Source organism: Crocodylus siamensis, chromosome 13, assembly GCF_052110815.1.
Source record: "Crocodylus siamensis isolate JL-2025a chromosome 13, ASM5211081v1, whole genome shotgun sequence".
Lineage (NCBI taxonomy): Eukaryota > Metazoa > Chordata > Crocodylia > Crocodylidae > Crocodylus > Crocodylus siamensis.
In genome coordinates, this window is record NC_143407.1 from 9,246,512 (window position 1) to 9,267,718 (window position 21,207).

Here is a 21,207-nt window from a genome sequence, read left to right on the forward strand (position 1 = left end):
AAGTTTTCTTATTTCTTCTGAAAAAGTTAAGATTTTTGCAAACAGTTTTATGATAGCTATATATACTCAATCACATGCTTTGGCAGATTTCCAGGGTCTTAACACTACTAAATACTGACTGAACCCCATTTCCTACTGCTGCAAGCTACAACCACCACCAGACGGATACTCCCTCCAATTTTGTTCATTCAGAGCCAACATATCAGGAATATGTATGGGTTATTAAATATTCTGTTTATTGTACTGCATTTACAAAGAAAAAAAGACAATGCGTCCAAGTAGAAAGAATAAAAATGTATTTTCCTTCAGGTTTTAGACTGACACAGCAAATACAAATCCTTTAGTGAGCACTTTATGGCCATTTGAAAAGTCATGAACCTCAAGTGAGCAAGCACACAAGGTACAAGACCGAATCCTGACAGCTGCTTCTGCATGTCTTCAACCCACAAGCTGGCTCTTTTACTACTAGCAGAGGATAAAGGTCTCTTCTGATCGGGGAGATGGGGGGGGGGTGGAAAACAGATCTCAAAAACAAGTCTGCAGCCCCCCTCCCTGCCCCTGCTATGAGCATGTCATTCTTTTAGGTCAGCCAGGTTGCTGAAGTGCACAGGGCTTGATGAGCTCTAGCAATTCCAGCAGAAGTTCCATTAACCCTGCCAATAAGACTTCACAGTATTTAAAGAGAAGGTAATTGTTCTAGTAATCCAATCCTGTCTGTAATCCCCTTGCAACAGATGCAAGAATGATGCTTGGAATCAGAGTAAGAATTCCAGGTGGCTGGAAATATCATTCAGCAGATTTACTATTTTGGTATGTTTCTCTCCTTTAACATTGGACAAGATGCATAGAGAATCTGACCTAAGAATCCCTAAATGGACATGCAGCATGGATTTCATTAGTGGCCCAGTCAGGCGTTATTAGACAGGACAAACAACTTTTGACGTGGATTAAGTAATGGCACCAGTTTTGTGGATGAAAGATTGTTATGGACTGAGATGTCAAACACACACAGAAAGTTACATGTAACAGTCTCACTGGCAGCTTTGGTATCATATCTCAAATAGTGCCTGCTTGGCCTTCTGTGAGGTCCAGAGTCGTGCAGCAGCTTCTATCCTCTGAGAGCTTCATGATCCCAAAGGCCTGTTTGGTCCATGGTGAGGGGTTCCAACACTGCCAAACCTTGCTTTAGAGTAGGATGCAATGAATCTGTAATAGCCTGGGCAAGTCTAGGAGAGACCATCATAAAACTAGCAAATGCTACAATTCTTTAACTTTTAATTAAAATAAACCCACAAACTTCAGTTACGTCCAATCCCCTCGGGGAAGTTTAAAAGCTTATACTGTATTCTACTGAGCAACCTTATTTGGTGTGATTCTAGGAAGCATCAGCTGACCCTGCATTTACAGGGAAAAGGCCAAAACACTCTTCTCCCGTCTAGTTCAGCTGTCCTTGTGTTAATGCCCACGTACCCAAATGCCTCAGAAAATAAAAGGCAATCCCATTCAGGGCTGTTACTTATAAAGGCTAACACCTGAGGCAGGTTAACAGAGTAGAAATCTTTACAAGTGCGGTGTTTCAAAGTCAAAGGATAATGTGGCTGTAACACACAGATGCCACCACCCTCTCTTCAGAAGTGAGTAGTCAAAATAAGAGCAAGAGTACGTTCCATCTTTCTAGAGTGAAAGCCAACTGCTTACTGATGCAATGGCAACCTTAAGCAAGGCAAAGGAAGTGCCAGTGGGGGGTGGGGAGTGGGGGGCTCACAGCTCACTCAAACGTCTAGGACGAAATGCCTGAAGCATGGCTACTTCTCTGCAGCCAAAGGGTGTACACATCTGTACTATGAAGATTGTGCGTTTATCTGTTCCAGCTTTTGCTTTTATTTCCCTTGTCAAGTTTTAGTCCAAAAGGCTCAGGCATTCAAGAGAGCAGAGCAGGTTTCACTGAATTCAGAAACTAATCTGAACACTAGGGAAAAAAAATAGTACTAAAAAACTAGGTTTCTGAATACAGCTTGTTTCAAAAACAAAAACAAAAAAAGTGGCTAAAACTAAAGAAAATTATTTGACTGGAAAGAATGTATGAAATTACCCAAGGAATGGAACAGGCACCTAGGAAAGGATGGAGGATTCCTAGTTCTTTGCTCCACATGAAGTTAAACACCTTAGTATCATCTGCTATTTATGCTGCCACTAGCTACTAGATGTGCAGTGGAAAAATTAACTCCCGAGTCAGTGAGCTAAGGAGGGAGTCGCAGGTTTTCACATCCCTCTGACAAAACAAAAGATTGCTGTAACTTAGTGAAAGGAGTATATTCCAGTGCAGATCAGCTCACACTTACAGGATATAGCACGTTAACAGTGAACAGACTCAGGGGCAACTTCATGTTCCAGTCGGTCAATTAGTCTTTGGCAAAGCCCAATCAAGGCAAAAATCAGGTGATGGTGCCCATTGGCTAAGAGAGTCCCCACTGAGTCAAATAAGCAAATTCAATTGAACAGGTTAGATTTATCTAAAATCTTGGAAGCCTTGAAGGAAGAGCTTCACACTGAAAATGAACATGAAAAAAATGGATCTAGGAAGGGGCAGCTGGATGTATGTATGCTACGCTGTAAACCAGAGAGTAGGGCTGTGGTACTGTGTTGAAGCCTCTAGGAGTTAAGCCAAGGGTGCCTGAGACACTCTCCTGCTGTGGCCCGTTTCTCTGGAACCAGCTCCAACATAGGTAATAAGAAGTCTGTGAATGCAGCCGCCTCATCTTGAGGCCACTCGTATTTCTCCACAAGGACTTCAAAAAGGCCCCAGGGCTTCAGTTTGGTGATGTGCTTCAGATCACCTGAAAACCAAGACAGATAGATTAAAGTCACCAACGGCAGTTGTTCATCTAATCAAACAGGGGAGAGATCTGGACAATGTTGCCTTGGACAGGAGAATCTTAACCTTTTTGTCTCAAAATTTCACTCTTTAAATCTGCTCTTGTAAACTGGCCTTAAAAAAAAGTGTTTCCAAGAAAGTCTCATGTCTTCTCTTCCTACTTCTGCCCAAAGGCTTGGATACAACTTGATTACTTACTAAACTTTACGATTTAATGCAACAAAGTCAGGTACTCAGACTCCGGCTGAGAAAATAGGCTCTACAAGTAGCAGCCAGATATCTCCTGTTCAGGCCGGTAAATTCAATGGCACAGGAAACCTTCACTCTTCTGGCTCTTGTTCAGATAAACCCAATGTATTTTACTCTACAGTGTTTACAAGACCCTTATTATACCATAAGCTCTCATAAAGAGATTTTGGGCCTGGCTGCAATACAACTCTGCCAGTTCCCTGCCAGCTTTCTCTGCAGAGTTGTCACTTTCCCAAACAAGGCCGTACATCTTTTTAAATCTACAGAAGAATAATGTTTAAGGTTTAAAACAGCATCTTTCAGTTTTTATTACTGCAGGGAACTACTTCTCCAGATAGATTTAGATTGGTACACCAGAGCTGTACACATGAAGAAATTCAGAAACAAATTACAGCCATCATATGATAAAACACCAGCTGTTTAATGCCAAAAGATCATTCAAGGAGCTCTTTACAACAATCCCCTGCAATCTGTTTAGTCAGTCTATATTGGATGTGGAGCACTAGAACGTTCTCAGTTGCTAGATAAGAACACGTGTATATCAATGCATCTTTACTTTGAGACAGTCCCTACTGTTCCAGGAAGATAACTTTAGGATACTACTTTGCTGGGGCCTACAATTACTATGACATTCCAGTACTATGTATTCGAATACTGCTGGGGTGGGGGAGAAAAGATTAGCTTTACCTTTTTTGGTGAAAAACTCCTTAGAATATTTTCCTGCCAGAATGAGCTTGCGAGGTATTTTCCCCAGAAGTTCTATAATCAATGCAATGTGATCTGCATTTTTCAAAACATTTAAGAAAGAACAGAAACATACAACAGGTATCAATATGAGGCACTCCATATGCAGCAGAAGCTCTGGACATTGATGGAGCAAGCAGCATGCAAAACTCCAGTTGGAAATCTTTTCTCTCTCATTGCTAAATGGAAGGGAGTGGATGACCAGCATCTGATTTCTCCTTCTGAGGATCCAAAGACTCTTTCCCCACTATCTAAGGATTCAGGGCCCTGAGAAACTCTGCTTTCCTCCGAGATGTGGATGCTGTCCACATCCTGGTACCTGGGAAGAATGGTGTCATGGAAATATTAATTCCTGCAATTATCTCCCATAGAGGGGCAAGGTACCTTGGCATTCTGCTTGACAGTTCTACAATATGCACAATGTGGGCTACAGCGGGAGAAGAGGAGGCAATAAAAGGGACAAAGATGGGATAAAGCGGGATAAAGGAAATACAACTTTTTTCCAGCTTTATTTAGACAATATTTAAGAAGACAATGGGTTTAAAAGGCAACCTGCTTTCTAACTTGGCTTTAACTGTATGAGGTACAAAAGAAAAAAAAGGCAAAGTTTTTAAAGGAATATCAAATCTGAGCTTGTATTACTGGACAACTCTGCTGAGTACCAGACTGGAAGCACTCAATCCTCATGTGAGCAGCTGAAATGTTAATTAAGAAATTTGCATCGAAGGTCTTTGAGGTCCAAGTTAAACAGGGATGAAACATTTTAAATACCTTCCAAAACTGAATTGTTTCAGATTTGCAACAAGGCAGTGCAGTCTAGTGGATAAGGTACTATATGCCAGGACTCAGGATAATCAATTGGTTTGGTCTCATTTGGATAAATCACCTCATTTTTGCTTCCACTTCCACTCGCATCCTTTTTGTATATGGTATAAATTCATCAGGGCAGGAATAAAGTGCCTAGCTCAATGAAGTTCTGATCTCTTCTGGGGACCTCAAGCACTACACTAATACACACTTTGATTTTATTAGCTTTCCGTTTGCCCACAAAGTCTTCCAAAAACACAAAGCCCTACTCAGTGGTTCCAAAACTGTGCTCACTGGTCAGGAGTCTGCAGACTGAAGTGACCATTCCCTCTGACTGAATAATTAATAAGGGAATCTCATAGTCCACACACAACAAAATAAAAAATTGAGGACTGACAGTGGTCTGCTGGCCGGAAAATTTTGGGAACCTAAAAATGTTCAATTTAATTTCTAGAAGATGGCAAAAGTTATAATCCAAACTAGTTTCATAGGGTCTAATAGGGAGCTCACCCACTAGCTTGTTTAGCCATGGTCATGATGCAAAAATACAGCCAATGTCAGAATAGCATTTTGGATAAGCAGAGTATTAAGAAAGGGTGTTACATTGTGTGTTCTCCATGAATTTCAGCTTTCAATAGTTTTTGGATTTTTACACCAAGAATTTTTTTAGAGTTAGCTGAAGAGGCAGCCAGGTTTGCCAGCTACATTCTATAAAGCTATGTCTAACACAGGAACACTTCACAGGATCACAGAAGTCGGGTCGGAAAGGACGTTGTAGATCTTCAAGTCCAACCCCCTGCCTGGGCAGGAGAAAAAACTGGGCTCAAATGATCCCAGCCAGGTAGGCATCAAGCCTCCTCTTAAAGACCCCCAGGGTGGGAGCCACCACCTCTTCCCTTGGAAGTTGGTTCCAGATCCTAGACGCCCTGACAGTGAAGTAGTTCTTACGGATGTCTAATCTAAACCTCCTCTCCAACAACTTATGGCCATTATTCCTTGCTATGCCAGGGGGCGCTTGGGGAAACAAGGTCTCTCCCAAACCCTCCTGGTCCCCCCTAGTGAGTTTATAAATGGTCACCAGGTCCCCCCCCTCAGCCTTCTCTTGTGAAGGCTGAACAGGTTCAGGTCCCGCAGTCTCTCACTGTAGGGTCTGCCCTGCTGCCCCCTGATCATGCGAGTGGCCTCCTCTGGACCCTCTCCATGTTGTCCACATCCCTCTTGAAGTGTGGCGCCCAGAACTGGACGCAGTACTCCCGCTGTGGCCTGACCAGTGTCGCGTAGAGGGGGAGGATTACCTCCCTGGCCCTACTTGAGATGCACCGGTGGATGCACAAGGTCCGGTTAGCCCTGCCAACCGTGACCTCACATTGTCGGCCCATGTTCATCTTGGAGTCATTATTGGCTCCAAGATCCCTTTTTGCCTCCATGCTCTCAAGAAGGGAGTTTCCCATTTTATAAGTGTGCTGCTGGTTACTACTCCCCAAGTGTAGCACCTTGCACTTGTCAGTATTGAAACACATCCTGTTTTTGTTAGCCCACCCCTGTAACCTATCCGAGTCTTGCTGCAATCTTTCCCTCCCTACTAACGTGCTCACCTCACCCCAAATTTTGGTATCATCAGCGAATTTAAACAGGTTGCTTTTCAGCCCATCGTCCAAATCGCTGATAAAGAAATTGAACAGCGCGGGCCCAAGGACTGAGCCCTGGGGGACTCCGCTGCCCACCTCTCTCCAGGTCGAATATGACCCATCCAGCACCACCCTCTGAGTACGACCCTTCAGCCAATCTGCAATCCATCTGACTGTGTAGGCATCAATGCCACAGTCACCCAATTTTTTTTAATGAGGATGGGGTGAGAGACAGTGTCAAAGGCCTTGCTGAAGTCCAGAAAGACTACATCCACAGCAACACCTGCATCCAATGCCTTTGCAACCTGATCATAAAAGGCAATCAGGTTGGTCTGACATGACCTGCCCCTAATGAAACCATGCTGGTTGCCCTTCAGCATCACCTCTGAGGCCGGCTCATCACAGATGTACTCCATGATGATCTTCTCAAAGAGTTTCCCTAGGATTGAGGTAAGACTGACAGGCCTATAGATGCCCGGGTCCTCCCTCCTCCCTTTTTTAAAGATGGCGACCACGTTGGCTATCTCCCAATCATCTGGCACCTGGCCCAAGCACCACGAGCGCTCATAAAGCCATGCCAAGGGCCCTGCAATAACCCCTGCTAGCTCCCTCAACACCCTGGGGAGGGAGCATCTGGATCCGCTGATTTGAACACGTCCAGACCCTCCAGAAGCTCTCTAACCCAGTCCTCCCCAACCTGAGGTCTGGAGGCGTTCCCCTTGAGTCCGTCTTGCATCACGGTGGGGAAGTCCCGGTCCCTGCCCAAGAAAACGGAGGTGAAGAATTGGTCAAAGAGGTCTGCTTTCTTCTCTGGCGCAACCAACAGGTTGCCCAGAGGATCCTGCCAGGGGCCCCTCATTTCCTGGTTCTTTCTTCATCCTCCCTATTTATTTGAAAAAGGACTTTTTATTATCTTTGATTTTGGACGCAAGTCTTAGCTCTATGTCCACCTTAGCTTTCCTGACAGCCCCCTTACAGGCCCGAGCAGAGGTATACTCCTCTTTGGAGATAGCACTCCCTTCCACCCGTTGTATGCTGCCTTTTTGGCAATCAGGCATTCCCGTACATCCTTAACTTGGAAAAGTTAAGATGAATCAACCAAGACAGAAGTCAAGAAGCACATAAACCCTGCTGCCATTCCGGGGCAATGCGACTTTAGTGATATTGCTGCAGTCCAAAGGCACTCAACTCCTGATTTTACCCACCTAGCTGAGTCACTTCGACCTTACTGAGTGTTCCCATATCAAGAGCTGTACACATCACTGTTTCAGATGAATATTGAATTGCTTAGGCTTAAAAAATGCGTAAGTGTGTAAAAGTTCCCGGCATCAACAATTAATTTATTTTTATTAGGTAATTATTTCTCCAGTTTTAACCATGCAAAAATATATGCAATAGTGACTAGGGTATTCTCTGTGGAGCTTTCAACGGCTTCTAGAGAGAGAATAGCTTGCTAATTATACTAACACTTTGGTCCAAATCTCATGGAATGCATAAGCATGCATGCCTTTTAGTTTTCAATGCCTTTTGATCCATGTTTTTATCTATTCAGTAAACAATCTGACTTTCTTTAGCACATGGTGGTGGTTAGGATTCACATGCTGTATTTTATATAACAAGTACAGCAATTCCTGCTTCTGAAGATCACTATCTCACCTAAACTGCTGCAGCCAGGGGTGGAAGGAAGGAATGATATGGCAAGATACTTGTAAGGCCAAGCCTCCTCAACGTGAGCACTACAATCAATGCTTTTGAGGGGCTGCTCGGACCCTGAATATTGGGAAAGTTTTAGGTGCTGAAGCAGACTTGGCATTTTGCACTGAGTGCTCAGACATTCCTACGACAGGAGGGTTTACATGCATCCATTCTGTGCTGAAACAATGCAACAAGATGAGATGGTGCTTGCCCACTTGCAGACCATGTGTGACACTCACAGCAGTGTCAAAGGAATTTTACTGGTGCAACAATAAGCCTCTGCTCCAGATGCATATGGACCACACCAACAAGCATAAAAACACAAAATCAAGTTCCTATGAAGATGTTAAATGAGGTTTACTCATTAGGCTGAATGTGATTTTTCAGCTACTTGATCAGAACAAGGGTTCTAAAGTGACAAAATAGGGACTGTATGAGGAATGTAACTTGTTAAAATTTGTGGGAGCCACACACCATCAAAGGTACACTATTTTTCTGTATATGCAACAGACTTAATAGCTACATATTAGACATGTTGCAATTATGGACCCAACTCCTTAAATGTCATGATCCAGAAAGCCACAGGTAAAATTTGCCTTTAGAGAGAGTGCAGTCTCTGGATTTTCAGTTCTCTGTTGCTGGTTTCATCATATTCTGGACATGCACAATAGCTGTATTCACTAGTAATTGGAAAGAGAACAGTTCTGGTACCTCTATATTTAGGCTAATGGGCAACAGAATGAATGGTTAGATAATTGTATTGCTTATGTAATTTCTGTTTGAGACTTGAGGCACAGTCAAAGGCTGTCAGAGACACCATCTGTGAATTACTGTTGCTAGTGCTGATGTCTCACTAAATAAAGCAGTGGTTAAAAGAAATCATTTTATTCTGAACAAAGTCTTAAGCCGCCAACATCAAATTCAGAGTACCGACTTGCACAGATTGCAGTTATAACTCATTACCATCAAATCTATTCATTTCCTCCTGCTCATTTTAAAAGGCAGATAAAGGCGTCACTATGAAAAGCTGTAGTCAGGTAGGGCAACAGTGAAAGTGTTCATTACACTGCATATTTATATACAAAATTCACTTGCTGCTATAACATGTTTCTGGTATTTAGAGGTGGCCATTTTACTGGTCTCTTTCTGAGATCAGGTTTGCTCAGAGCACTAGGACTCAGAGGAGACCAGTAATATATTCCCAGCCCGCCCCAGACTATTTTGTCACGTTGAAGAGTCAGGTCCCATCCGTGCCTCAATTTCCTTATCTGTAAAGTGAGGATAAAAGTACTTGTTTTACAAAGGAAAGCCTTTTCAGGTTTATAAGGAAACAAATACCGAATAAAAGGAAGGCATATTATAAAACTGTTCAGTGTCACTTTTGTTTGTATGATCAGATGTCTAACCATGTGCACTATGGAGATTACATGTTCTGGTTTAAAGGCCTTTGGAATACAAACCCGTAAAAATCAGGGACTGGTTACAGAATCTACAAGAAACAAGAAGGACAACAAAGGCTGAGGGGTATACTCAGATTGAATCGTAAGATGAGAAATGGCAGAAGCAGCAGTAAAGAGAAGGTTAATTTGGTATCAAACAAAAACTAAATTTTTACAGATCAGCATTTCACAGTAAAGCTTCAACAGCATGGATGTTTCCTAATTTTACTAACTTGGGGCCTGTTTACTTATACAAAACATCTGTGCTTCAGTGTCTTCCAAGAAGCAGCTCTTTGTCTCTGGACAATCCCTCAATTTATTGCTCTCTCTCTCTTTTTTTTTTTTTTTAAATGAAAGACACACCTTCATCCCGAGAGTAGTCTTCTCCAGAGTGAGGCTCAAATAGGTAGTCTCCTGTAGCCAATTCAAAGGCCTAAACAACAAAAAAGTAGTGTTAAATCACATTAGGCACCTCTAACTGGATTGTTCTAGGTTTTCCACCGAATTAAACCCAACATATACACTGTAAAGTGCAACACAATGCTGCACCTTATAGAAATATCTCCATCAGCATCAGTGTCCGAATCATAGCAAAGTGGAGAATCTATGAACTAAAAATCAAAATCATTAAAACAGAGTGCAAAATTTAGGATCCACACACTTGACCCAGACCAGATCTCATATTTAAAAGCATCACAAGCATGCAAGATACTTGGACTAAAAAGGTGGGCTTTCTTTTATTAAGCTTCCTCCAAAAAAGCAGGTTTCAGAAGCTCGTCAAATTTTCTAGACAGCTTCTCTCTGAATCTCTTTCTAGATTCAAAAGCATTTTTGATTGATTCTGAATGAAGTTGACACATGACACTTTCACATGTCAACACGTCAGTGCTAAATGGCACTTGTATGTCAAGAGCTTATATTTAGGCAGCTGTTCACAAGGTCTTTGTACCCCTAAGACTTCACAATTACTGAACCTTCACAACTACCGAAACAACCTCATATTTACCACAGGAGGCATGCACATACACAGTTATCATGGAGTAGATGACGCACCAAGTTCACATACCAACTTACACAGTGATAAATTTGCTCATGTGCCCATATACCAAGTGTTTTATTTATTATTTAATACCCAGCGCTAAGGTTGCCAAGAAATCTTCCAAAAGTGACTCAGCTTAAACTTGTTTTATTTCAGGAGTCTGCAGAGATCCCCGAACAGGCCTGCCAGACTAAAACTGAGTGCTACTCTGGTACATCACAATATCTAAATGTCCAGCTGCTAGCTGATTTAACAGCAACACTTCTTATGATATGCTCATTCTACAGTTCCAAACTGGTTCTCAAGGTCTCTCAAAGGCAAAGAGGACAAAATTCCTCTTACCAAGTTTCAGTTCCAGCTTCTTTTCAACAACATACTTAATGCATTATGCATCAATACAAGAACACTGAGTATACTGAAAATCTGAAGTCTGGAGAGAGAGTAAAATATTTATCAAGATAAACACCATAATCTGCATGGGGAAGATTTAAAAGAGCGATAATGCACAAGTCTGAGGTTTCTGCCATATAATTAAAATTTAATATCCTGTATAACACGTGGGCCCCCTGGCTATAAACCTACACAATTTAAAAACTAATGGATCTCTTTCAAGAGAGAACTCCCAATCTGTGTCTGAAACAAACTAAGAACCACTGGAGAGATGATTAAAAACAAGCAGGAAGTTAATACTTTCCTTCCCTCCTTATCCTTATACTGAATCAACTGTATAGTCAGAAAGCTCACTGAACTCACCATACAAGCTGTGCTCCAGATGTCAGCAGGAGTGTTATAACCAGATCCAATCAATACCTCCAGGGATCGGTATTGCCTTGTCTGAATATCTTCAGTGAAGTGCTTGTGCTAAAGGAGAAAAGAAGTCTTTATTAAAATGCAAGTGATCTTTAATGGAAACGATGCTATTGAAGTGAAGACGAAAACCGTGATGAAAACAGAGACATCTCTCAGATGAAGTTGACAGACAAGACTAAGGAAGTGTTTAAATGAGGGAAAAAAATTCTGTAAAAATTAACATGATCTAACTACAGACAGTTTTCCTAGCAGAAACTTTTCTTCAGAAGCAGCAGCAGGGAAGATGTCCGTTTTAAAAATTAACCTGCCAAGCGTTATCAAGCGACTTGTGATTGTTAAGCAGGCTCATTTCTGATAGAAACTGTCAGTATTTGACAAACCTGAAACATATAGCCTGAACTGTAGAAAGCATGCTTACTAGCTGGACTCGTTTCAAAATAACGAGCTTGCACATTAATGCTAGAGAATTAAGGAGGAGGTCAGACAACAGCACATCGGGAAAATTTAGAATTAAAGCAAATGGCAACGTTTTGGTGAACACAGGCTGAGTGTCGTTATATATCCTACATTAAACTCCAGGCAGACACGTAATCATAAAACCCGGTTTTAGTTCCCTGGAACTCCACATTCATATTTCTACATCTCTCTTACCAGAGAATGATTCTGTATCTACTTTAAGCACCTAAAGCTATGAACACAACTAGGACACTGCCTCACTAAGTGATGCAAGTCAAACACAGGGCCCTGAACACTTGGGACATTTCAAAGTATTTAGCAGCCTTTTACAAGCCTTCAGTCTTTTACAAGCATTTATATAGGCAGTCTTCTACTCAAGATTTCAATTTGGCTTCAGAATATTGCAGTACATACAGGATTTGCAGGGACAAAATTGTTTACATTCAGTCTTCTGCAACCAGCAGTCAAGCTAATGAGCTACAAGGTTGGCTACAACAGGGAACAGCAGAGGATCTTTCAAACACTGGAGGGATAACAACATGATTCTTCCACTCGCAGAACTGCACAGGAGCAATAAGCATTTTTCATCTTTTATATATATAAAAAAAAAAAAAAAAAAAAAAAAAAAAGAAGATGGTGCCTTCTACATCCTCCCTAACTGGGAACAGATTAGAAGCTTTGGTCTGTTGACCCTAAAAAGTTTTAAACTTACCACCCAGCAGGCATTTCCTAGGTCAGCAATCTTCACTTTAAGCTTATCGGCATTCTTGGGTTCAAGAGGATTAAGGAGGAAATTCCCAGGAGTGGATTTTCCTAAAGGCAACATGCACAACAGCTGATTAAATCCACATGGACAGTGCCACCATTTGCTCTCCAAACCCTACATGCTTTGTTCTACATAGGATGCATGATGGTCACTGATCAGAACTTTCCCCTTCCTCAAAGTTTAATTATTAGAAACCCACTTCAGTTTCTGATAAGGTGACAGAAACCATCAAGATATTAAGATTGTAACGCTTATAACTAGAGTAAATACTACAAATACTTGGCACAACAGAGTTAGTTTTGTTTCTTAACCTTGTAGTGGGCTATTTAGTACTTAACTTTTCCTTTACAAGACATGTTCTGCCAGCCAGTGATGGTCCTGGACATTATGTATAGAAACTTTAACAAAAAGACACTTCAACTATAAGGGAAACATTCCCACTTATAAGCTGACCAAAATAATTAAGACATGCTTGAAAAAGAATTAATTCTTTTTAGAGAGTAGGAAGGGACAGAACGAATTCGATGAGAACATGGTAGCAATTTATACGCTCCTGATCACAAAAAAAGGCATAACTATCTGTCAAATGAAACCTGCAGATTCTGTGAAGGTGAAATTATCAGGACAAGGCTCACCATGGTGGCCTCGGACAGGATCAGGTCTGACTATGTAAACTGAGACCCCAACATTAATACTACATTCTGCTCCATGGCACAAGCAAGGGAAAGGAAATGGTTTCTCATGTATAGGACTCCTCTGATACCTTTATTCACAGATGAGCCATTTTCATTTTCATCCTCTGAGGGTAGCTCTGCCTGGATACGCTGTTGCAAATGGCTAATCTCCTGCTCATTATATGATTGCTCTTCGCTTGAAGTTGCCTGACACACCATGGAATCTAGCACCTCAGAAATTATAGGTACACATGAGTCCACCATGGTTTCTTGTGGTCTGTCCTCAGAGTCTCCATTACGCTGGCTGTAACTACAGCTATGGAAGTTGTTCTCCTCCTGCGCTAGAGGGTCCTCGCCACAGTCATTGGCATTATGAAGATCTTCCTCAAGATGCTCAGGCCCTTGGTTGTTGGAGTTCGAGAAGCCTGTCGTTTGCACTACACCGTTGCAATTGATTTCCATTATGCATTTTTCTACGCCACCATCCATTAGGATAGTCTGCTCTTTCACCTGAAGATTTTCATCTAGGAGAGGGAGAAACAAACAGAAATCAGAATGCTAATAAAAGTACAAAGAAACCTACAAATATACCAAGTAATAATCAAAGCAAGGCAAGTGCCATACTTCTTTAGCCTGGGGGTGTCAAACATAACCCAGGGGTTGCATCCGGCTCGCAGAGCCTCTGTCTGGCCCACTGGACTACCAGTGGCCATCAGAAGTTGGCAGATGTGATCTACCACAGAATATGGGGATGTTTGGCCCTCCTAGCCAGAGCCACCAGCAGCAAGCCTAGCTCACTACTGCAGCTGCTCCCAAACTCTTGCTGCACCCCCAGACTCCTGCTGCTGCCAGAACCCTTATCCCCAAACCCAGGTTCCTGCTGCTCTGGACTCTGTCCCAGGCTGAATTTGGTCTGTAACAAACCTCAGAGTCTGGACCCAGCCTGGGGCCCCAAGCAAGTCTGACATCCATGCTTTAGCTTATTTTATGCCAGCACAATATTTTGCAGGTCCCTCATACTCAATGGAAGTTTTTGCAACAGAATTTAAGAATATTACACAGTTTTCATAAGGTTACCAGCTTGACTGCCACATGCTCCACAATTGTCCACTCCAACTTTACCAGCTTGGCTGTACAAATACTACTGTGCTGCTGTACATACAGTTGGATGCAAGGCCCTGCAATATGCAGGATTCATACCTGATTTATGTGGTAGCCCTTCATCTTGTGGACTCTCTTTCAGAAGGATGTGAAGGGGATTCTGAGCTTCTTCCTGATCTGTAGGTTGTGTTTGAACTGGGCTGGCTTCCTTCTCCATTTCCTCTATCTCCTGCATTCGCTTTTCTAGTAGTTCAGCTTGCCGTTTCTGTTTCTTTTTTAATTTCTTTTTCTTATTCTTTGACATTTTGTCAGCCTGCAAGGAAATGAAAGGGGCAAACCTCTTAAGCGATGACCTGGTATTTTCTATTTTAAATGCCCCCCAAAGCAACAGATGGGATTTAATTTAGCAAATTATTTTAGAGCCTGTGAAGAAACCTGGACTGACAGCTTTGCTGACTGAGTTCCTTTTCCATCAACGAAGCAAATGCAACCACTGTGCAAGCCTTTATCTAGTGCCTTCCAGTGGGTCCCAATCCTGACCTATAAGATCCATCTTTTGGTATTAAAAGTTGTTCAGTCTTTACGGCCTGTGTAGTCCTTGGATTCCCACTAGAAACACCATAAAAAGCTTGGGTTGCAGTGATACCTTAAAGATGCAAGTACCTCTCTCCAAAATGTACCAACACAGCTGATGAATGCTTATATAGTGAAAGAACTTGTTAATGTTTCAAGTTCTTCTGGTCCTCCCTGCTGTGCTCCCAAAACAGAATTCCCCCGATGCTAAAGAACAATCTTACAAAAGCTGTATACGAGCAGTTATAAACAGTCCACAGCTATACTTACTGGTTTGGGTTGTGGTGCAGTACTCACTGAAAGGGAAGGGAAGAAAAATGAGTTAGTTGCTTGCATTACACTTGTACAGGAATATAAATGCAACCTATAACTTGAATAGAAAAGCTGATTTTTTTTTAGAAGCCAGTAACCTCTTCCACAAAGCAATACTGTTTTTCTGTGGATACTAAGTACTGCTAAAATGTAAAGTTGCACTAACACTAAACCGCAACTGCCTTCTCACTCTACATACATTTGCATAAGACATGTCGGTGGCTTGTTCTATACGTACTGGTAATAATGAACTTAATTGTATCGTCCAATCCTAACGGTTGGAGAAAAAATTATTTTTCAAAATAACAAACAGCAGACATCCACCCAAAAGAGCTCAATGCAGAAATTGTTAGTTAAACTTCAAATGAAAGCCTGACACAGCAGACACATTTGATTGATGACCAGACCAAAGCCTCCTATTATACTATTTCATAGAATCATAGAAAAATTAGGTTTGGAAAGGACCTCAGGAGGTCATCTAGTCCAACCCCCTGCTCAAAGCAGGACCATCCCCAACTAGATCATCTGAGCCAGGACTTTGTCTAGCTGGGTCTTAAAAACCTCTAAGGACGGAGAATCCACAACCTCTCTGGGTAACCTGTTTTAGTGCTTTACTACGCTCCTCCTGATAAAGTTTTTCCTAATACCCATCCTAAACTTCGCTTGCTGCAACTTCAGACTATTGCTCCTTCCTTGTTCTGTCATCTACCATTGCTGAAAACAGTCCAGCTCCATCCTTTTTGGAACCACTGCTCAGGGAGCTGAAGGCTGCTATTAAATTCGCCCCCCCCACCCCACCCCGTCTTCTCTTCTCCAGACGATTTAAATAAGCCGAGTTCCCTCTGCCTCTCCACACAAGTCATGTGCTGCAAACCCTTAACCATTTTCGTCGCTTCTGGACTCTCTCCAATTTGTCCACATCCTTTCTGTAGTGGGAGGCCCAAAACTGCACACAGTATTCCAGATGTGACCTCACAGTGCCAAACAGAAGAGAAGAATCACTTCCCTTGATCTGCTGGCAATGCTCTTACTAATGCAGTCAAGTATGCGGTTAAGTCTTCTTGGCAACAAGGGCACACTGTTGGCTTATACTCCGCTTATTGTTTACTGCAACCCCCAGATCCTTTTCTGCAGAGCTGTTGCTTAGCCAGTCAGTCCCAAGCCTGTGCATGGGATTGTTCCATCCTAAGCGCAGACTTTTACACTTCTTGTTTTTGAACCTCATGAGATTTTTTTTTTATTCAATCTTCCAATTTGTCTAGGTCTCTCTGAATCCTAACCCTATTCTCCAATATATCTACTACCCCCCTTCCCTACCCCCTGAGCTTGGTGGTATCTGCGAACTTGGAGAGTGCACTCCATCTCATCTTCCAGGTTGTTGATGAAGATACTGAACAAAACCAGACCTAGGACCGACCCCTGGGGCACTGTACTTGAAACCAACTACCAGCTAGACAAGCCATTGATTACTATCCTTTGAGCTCAACGATCCAAACAGTTTTCTATCCAGCTTATAGTCCATTCATCCAACCCATACTTCTTTAGCTTGCATGCAAGAATGTCATGCGAGACCGTATCGAAAGTCTTGCTAAAGTCAAGGTATATCACATCCACTGTTCTTGCCATATCCACAGAGCCAGTCATCTCGTCATAGGCCATCAGGTTGGTCAGGCATGACTTGCCCTTGGTGAATTCATGCCGACTGTTCCTCATCAATCACCACCTCCTCTCCAAGTGCTTAGAAATGGACTCTTTGAGGACTTGCTCCATGATTTTTCCAAGGACTGAGATGAGGCTGACTGGTCTGTAGTTCCCTGGATCCTGCTCCTTCCCTTTCTTAAAGACGGGCACTATATTTGCCCTTTTCTAATCATCTGGGACCTCTGCTGACCACCATGAATTTTCCGTTTGACTTAAAGAAGATGTAAAGCATACACAGCAAAGAGAGATGCAAACTAGGACTCTTGAGATACATCTACAGGACACTCCTGGTGTGTTTGAAGAGGGATGCTTTTGATTCCACCCTGCTTTCCAGGGAGCACCCTCTGAAGCTGCTTAAGAATTCTGACTAGCATCCTTGAAGGCAACCAGAGGGATGCCACTAAAAAAAGGTTTCACCACTGCATTATTGGGTCAGAGGCACAAGATCAGGAGTGGATGGGTAGAGCATGCTGAAGCGTCCCTCCCTGGACGGTCAGTGATGGAATAGACATACTTGAAGTCCAAATGCCAAAACTCAGAGAATCTGCCATTAGCCTACCCACATTTAGCTGAGCTTACTGGTTCTCAGCCAGAAGTTGGCCCTTTGAAAATATAAAGATGTCTATGGCATGTAATGCAGCAGTGTGGAGGTATCAGCAGTAAAATACAGTGGAGAAATATCAGCTCTGGTGCCAGAATCAGTACAGCCACACCATGACACTTGTGCAACTATACTGCTTTTGGTTCTAGAGCTTAGAAGTCAACAGCCCCTTACTGAATTGTACATTGCAATAGTTCCTAGACATACTGGTACACAAGCAGATCCTGACAGGGGGAGTGGAGAATATATATGAATTCCAAGCATAAATGAAACCTTGTCTGTACTGTCATTTAGAAAATGTTAATGCACCAGGGAAACCATTTATATTGGCTTAATCTCCTCTCAGGTGTGAAGTCAGTGAATTGGTGGCGCTTGAGTCATCTTTTCACGAGACTGCCAAAACAGACCAGTTTTATAACAAAGATTTTTACAGCACTCTAGGAGGTAAGCTGTCTAGAACGCATCCAAGACGTGTCATACCATTAATTTTTACAAGCACTTTTGAATCTAACATTTCATCCGGCTACTTTTACGGCACTGTAATAAAGATAGTGCGACTGTGATACCATCCGCTCCCTTTGTTTTAACCAACTAACTTCTTCTAAGAATGTGTGGCTGGTATGGGAAATGGCTTTATGGAAGAGATATGAAGTGCTTTTTGTTATTTAGCGATGCTAAGAACTAGAGGATTTTCTCTTGTGAAATTGGTTACAAGCTTTTTTGACAACACCAGTTTTCAGTGGAAAAGGCACCTGCAGAGCCAGATGGAGGGGGAGCCCCAGATCTCTGCCACTCTGTTGCTTCTGCAGCCAGCCTCCGAATGTACTGGTCATTAACACACAGAAGAATGTTCTCAGGTTTAATATCCGTATGGATGATCCGACATTTTGCGTGCAAGTAATCCAGGCCCTGCAGAACCTGCAGATATGAGGGGAGGACATGGACAGTCAAGAAAAGCAAGCAGCAGGCAAGCAAGAAGAGAAGAAATGAAGAGAAAAACAGTATCAGAGTTTAACGAGTATTTAAATACCTACTGAACAGAATTTCTTTAGTTTAACACCAGGGCCAGCCTGGGATGTTGCTACCAATTTAGGATACTGTTACTATGGAGTTAAAGAGGAAGTGTGTGTGCAATTTCAAGTGTAGTTAATTAAATGCTCCATCTCCTCCCCACTCTGCTTGATCTATCACTGCTACAGCACTAATGCTCACTTAACTTTTAGAGCTTCCCTCCTTCCTCTCCTTGACAAAGTCACTGTTCAAAGCAAACCTTCAGCTAGTCAGGATGCAAACTGTGATAGCTGAAATACCTGTGGGCTAATATCTTCAGAGAAAAGACTAATCTTACATTTAATTGAATTGTTTGTGGGGCCACACATCAATACGAGTTTAAGGCTCATTTTCCTGCATCTAACAAGAAACATTTTGCTCACAAAGGAATTCGAGGAATGAGGGCATTAATGAAGACTGAATTGAAACGTGCCTGTTGGATGATTTTTTTGACACAGGGGAGTGGAAGCCCCTGATAATTTGACTTGATGATCCACTTCAGAAGATGATGTCCTAGAACTTCAAACACCATACAGATATCTGTAATTAGGTCAAGGAGAAATAGGGACATTCTGACCCAGTGAGCCTCCAGCATTTTCAAAACAGAGCTAAAAATAAAAAATAAATCCAATACAAGGAGCTACTTCTGTCACCTAAGCTGGCAGTTCTTACAGACACCCTTTCCCTCCCAACACAGGTAGCTATAATAGGTGTTAGGAGCAGCAAGTAGATGTGAGCACTCTCAAACAAACATTGCCACCAAATATATGCACCCTTAATATAACTGAAGATGATGTTGGTTTTATGCAACAGCAACCGTAACACAGCAGCAACCGTATCAGATTCTGGAAAGAGACCACTTATGCAATGGACCATGCATGAACTGCTTAAGCACAATATCTAGCTGAAAATGTGAGTTCCAGAAGCATCTTGGCTCCTACTCCAGGCAACAAATAAATAAATAAATCACACCTCCATTTCTCCACAGCTCTAAGCAACACAAATCTCAAGACACCAACCACTTGCAGAAAATATTTTTCCCCACTCCCCGCTTCTTTATCACTGCCCCATTGACATACTTCTTATTTTTTTTAACTGCATTTATATTAGCTCAGTGATTCTCAACCAGGGTGACATGGCCTCGAGATCCTTTCGAGGGTGCTGCGGGGTGCCATACCCTGTTTGTATGCCTAATAGTGCTAATATAATTCACATGATAAACCCAGAGATTTCAAACAGGAATCCATAGTGTTAAAGATATTCTGCCCTATTGTGGTCTGAGTTATTTGCAACAGAAAAATTGCTGTTGTTTTTCTGTAGTCAAAAAATGAGTAAAAACAAACCTTGCCCGCTTATGTCCTTAGATCAACATGGCTACAACCAAGACACCAGCATCAAATATACAGTGACAATCAAGGGTTTCTCTGTTCCCAGTATTACAGGTTTTCAATACCCCAACAGAGTTTCTAACCTAGGTAATAAAAATGCATTTTAGAAGCAACATTGCACCTATAAGTCTTCTAATGTCCATGCTAATGTTTCTGATTTAAAGCCAACTTATGTTGCCAAGTAACAGACCCTGAAGTCTGCCCAACTGTGCTAGGGCACATCCCTGATATTTTGCAGTACCTTCACTCTTTTCAGTCAGGCATTATTACAAAGCTGCTATCAGCCTGACCAAGGTTCAGTGGGGGAAAAAGCAGCAGCTATTCATCTGCAGTCTGCATTCGAGTACAGCCACTATTTTAAAATCATGACTCAGCCGAACAGCCCTTCCACACAAATGCACATAATTTCAGAGTCGCAAAGTAAATGATTATTCCAAGTACGTATTCTGCCGACACCTTCAAGGCCTATTGAAAAGAGATTTTTTTTTTATTGTTTTCATTATTGCAGACTTGCTTTTGGAGGATAAAATGCCTGCCAAAACACCGTTCAAACTTTCATTGGCCTAACAGCTATGCAGGAAACATCCACGCTAATGCAGTGCTCCACATTTGTTCCAAAAAGGATACGGGAGCCATTCACTCCTGAGATCTTGAAGTCATCCAATAATTGAACCACTCTCTCTTTATTCGGATCACTGGGATCACTGTTGCGGACCTGCATGGAAAGAAGATAAGGGACACAAGATAAATCCTTTAATGGAATTCCTGGGCTAAGAAACATTGGGAGTCACAGGAAGGAGCTTTAAGAGGGATATGGATGCACCTATATATACCATGTCTCTTTCCCATTTATTTCTTAACACACAAAGCATTTCAAACAGCACAAAACATGTCTACATTCATATGAATCTGAAATAAGGTAGAATAAGAATCTAAAACACAAAAGTTACTTTAGAATAGCCCCACAGGTTGACACTTTTACTGTCAAACTCATTTCTGTTTGGTTCCCAGATCCCAAGTGGGATAAACAGGAAGATAGGTTCCAGAATGGGGAGTGTTTCTACACATGCAGCTATTCTGTAGTAAAGAGGTATACAACCTTCCTCACACCGATAAGATTCAGTGAAAAAAGGAAGACCACCAGAAGAGGAAAGTGCTGTGTGCAGAAATGGCTGGAAACAGACTGTACCCATGTTGTCGCTGCCTCATCCCCTTCAACTGTGAAAAAAGCTTGTTGTGCATGTGCCACAAAGCCAAAGGGGGTGGCTGGAATTCCTCACCGTGAACCTGGGTGCCACA

General features: G+C 42.2%; 1 protein-coding gene across 2 annotated transcripts in view; it reads right to left on the reverse strand.

The window, feature by feature from the left end:
* Positions 1 to 211: 211 nt before the first annotated feature.
* The window catches only part of SRPK1 (SRSF protein kinase 1), a 48,964-nt gene continuing 27,968 nt past the window's right edge, over positions 212 to 21,207 (reverse strand). For both annotated transcript variants that reach the window (XM_090025100.1, XM_090025099.1), the window contains 11 exons: positions 20,536 to 20,623; positions 18,954 to 19,060; positions 18,223 to 18,388; positions 15,127 to 15,152; positions 14,383 to 14,596; positions 13,272 to 13,706; positions 12,455 to 12,555; positions 11,230 to 11,337; positions 9,801 to 9,870; positions 3,812 to 3,904; positions 212 to 2,837 (listed from right to left, as the gene is read on the reverse strand). In XM_090025100.1, the coding sequence (XP_089881226.1) occupies positions 2,653 to 2,837; positions 3,812 to 3,904; positions 9,801 to 9,870; positions 11,230 to 11,337; positions 12,455 to 12,555; positions 13,272 to 13,706; positions 14,383 to 14,596; positions 15,127 to 15,152; positions 18,223 to 18,388; positions 18,954 to 19,060; positions 20,536 to 20,623 (1,593 nt within the window). In that variant the 3' untranslated portion in view covers positions 212 to 2,652. The remainder of the gene's footprint in view (positions 2,838 to 3,811; positions 3,905 to 9,800; positions 9,871 to 11,229; positions 11,338 to 12,454; positions 12,556 to 13,271; positions 13,707 to 14,382; positions 14,597 to 15,126; positions 15,153 to 18,222; positions 18,389 to 18,953; positions 19,061 to 20,535; positions 20,624 to 21,207) is intronic.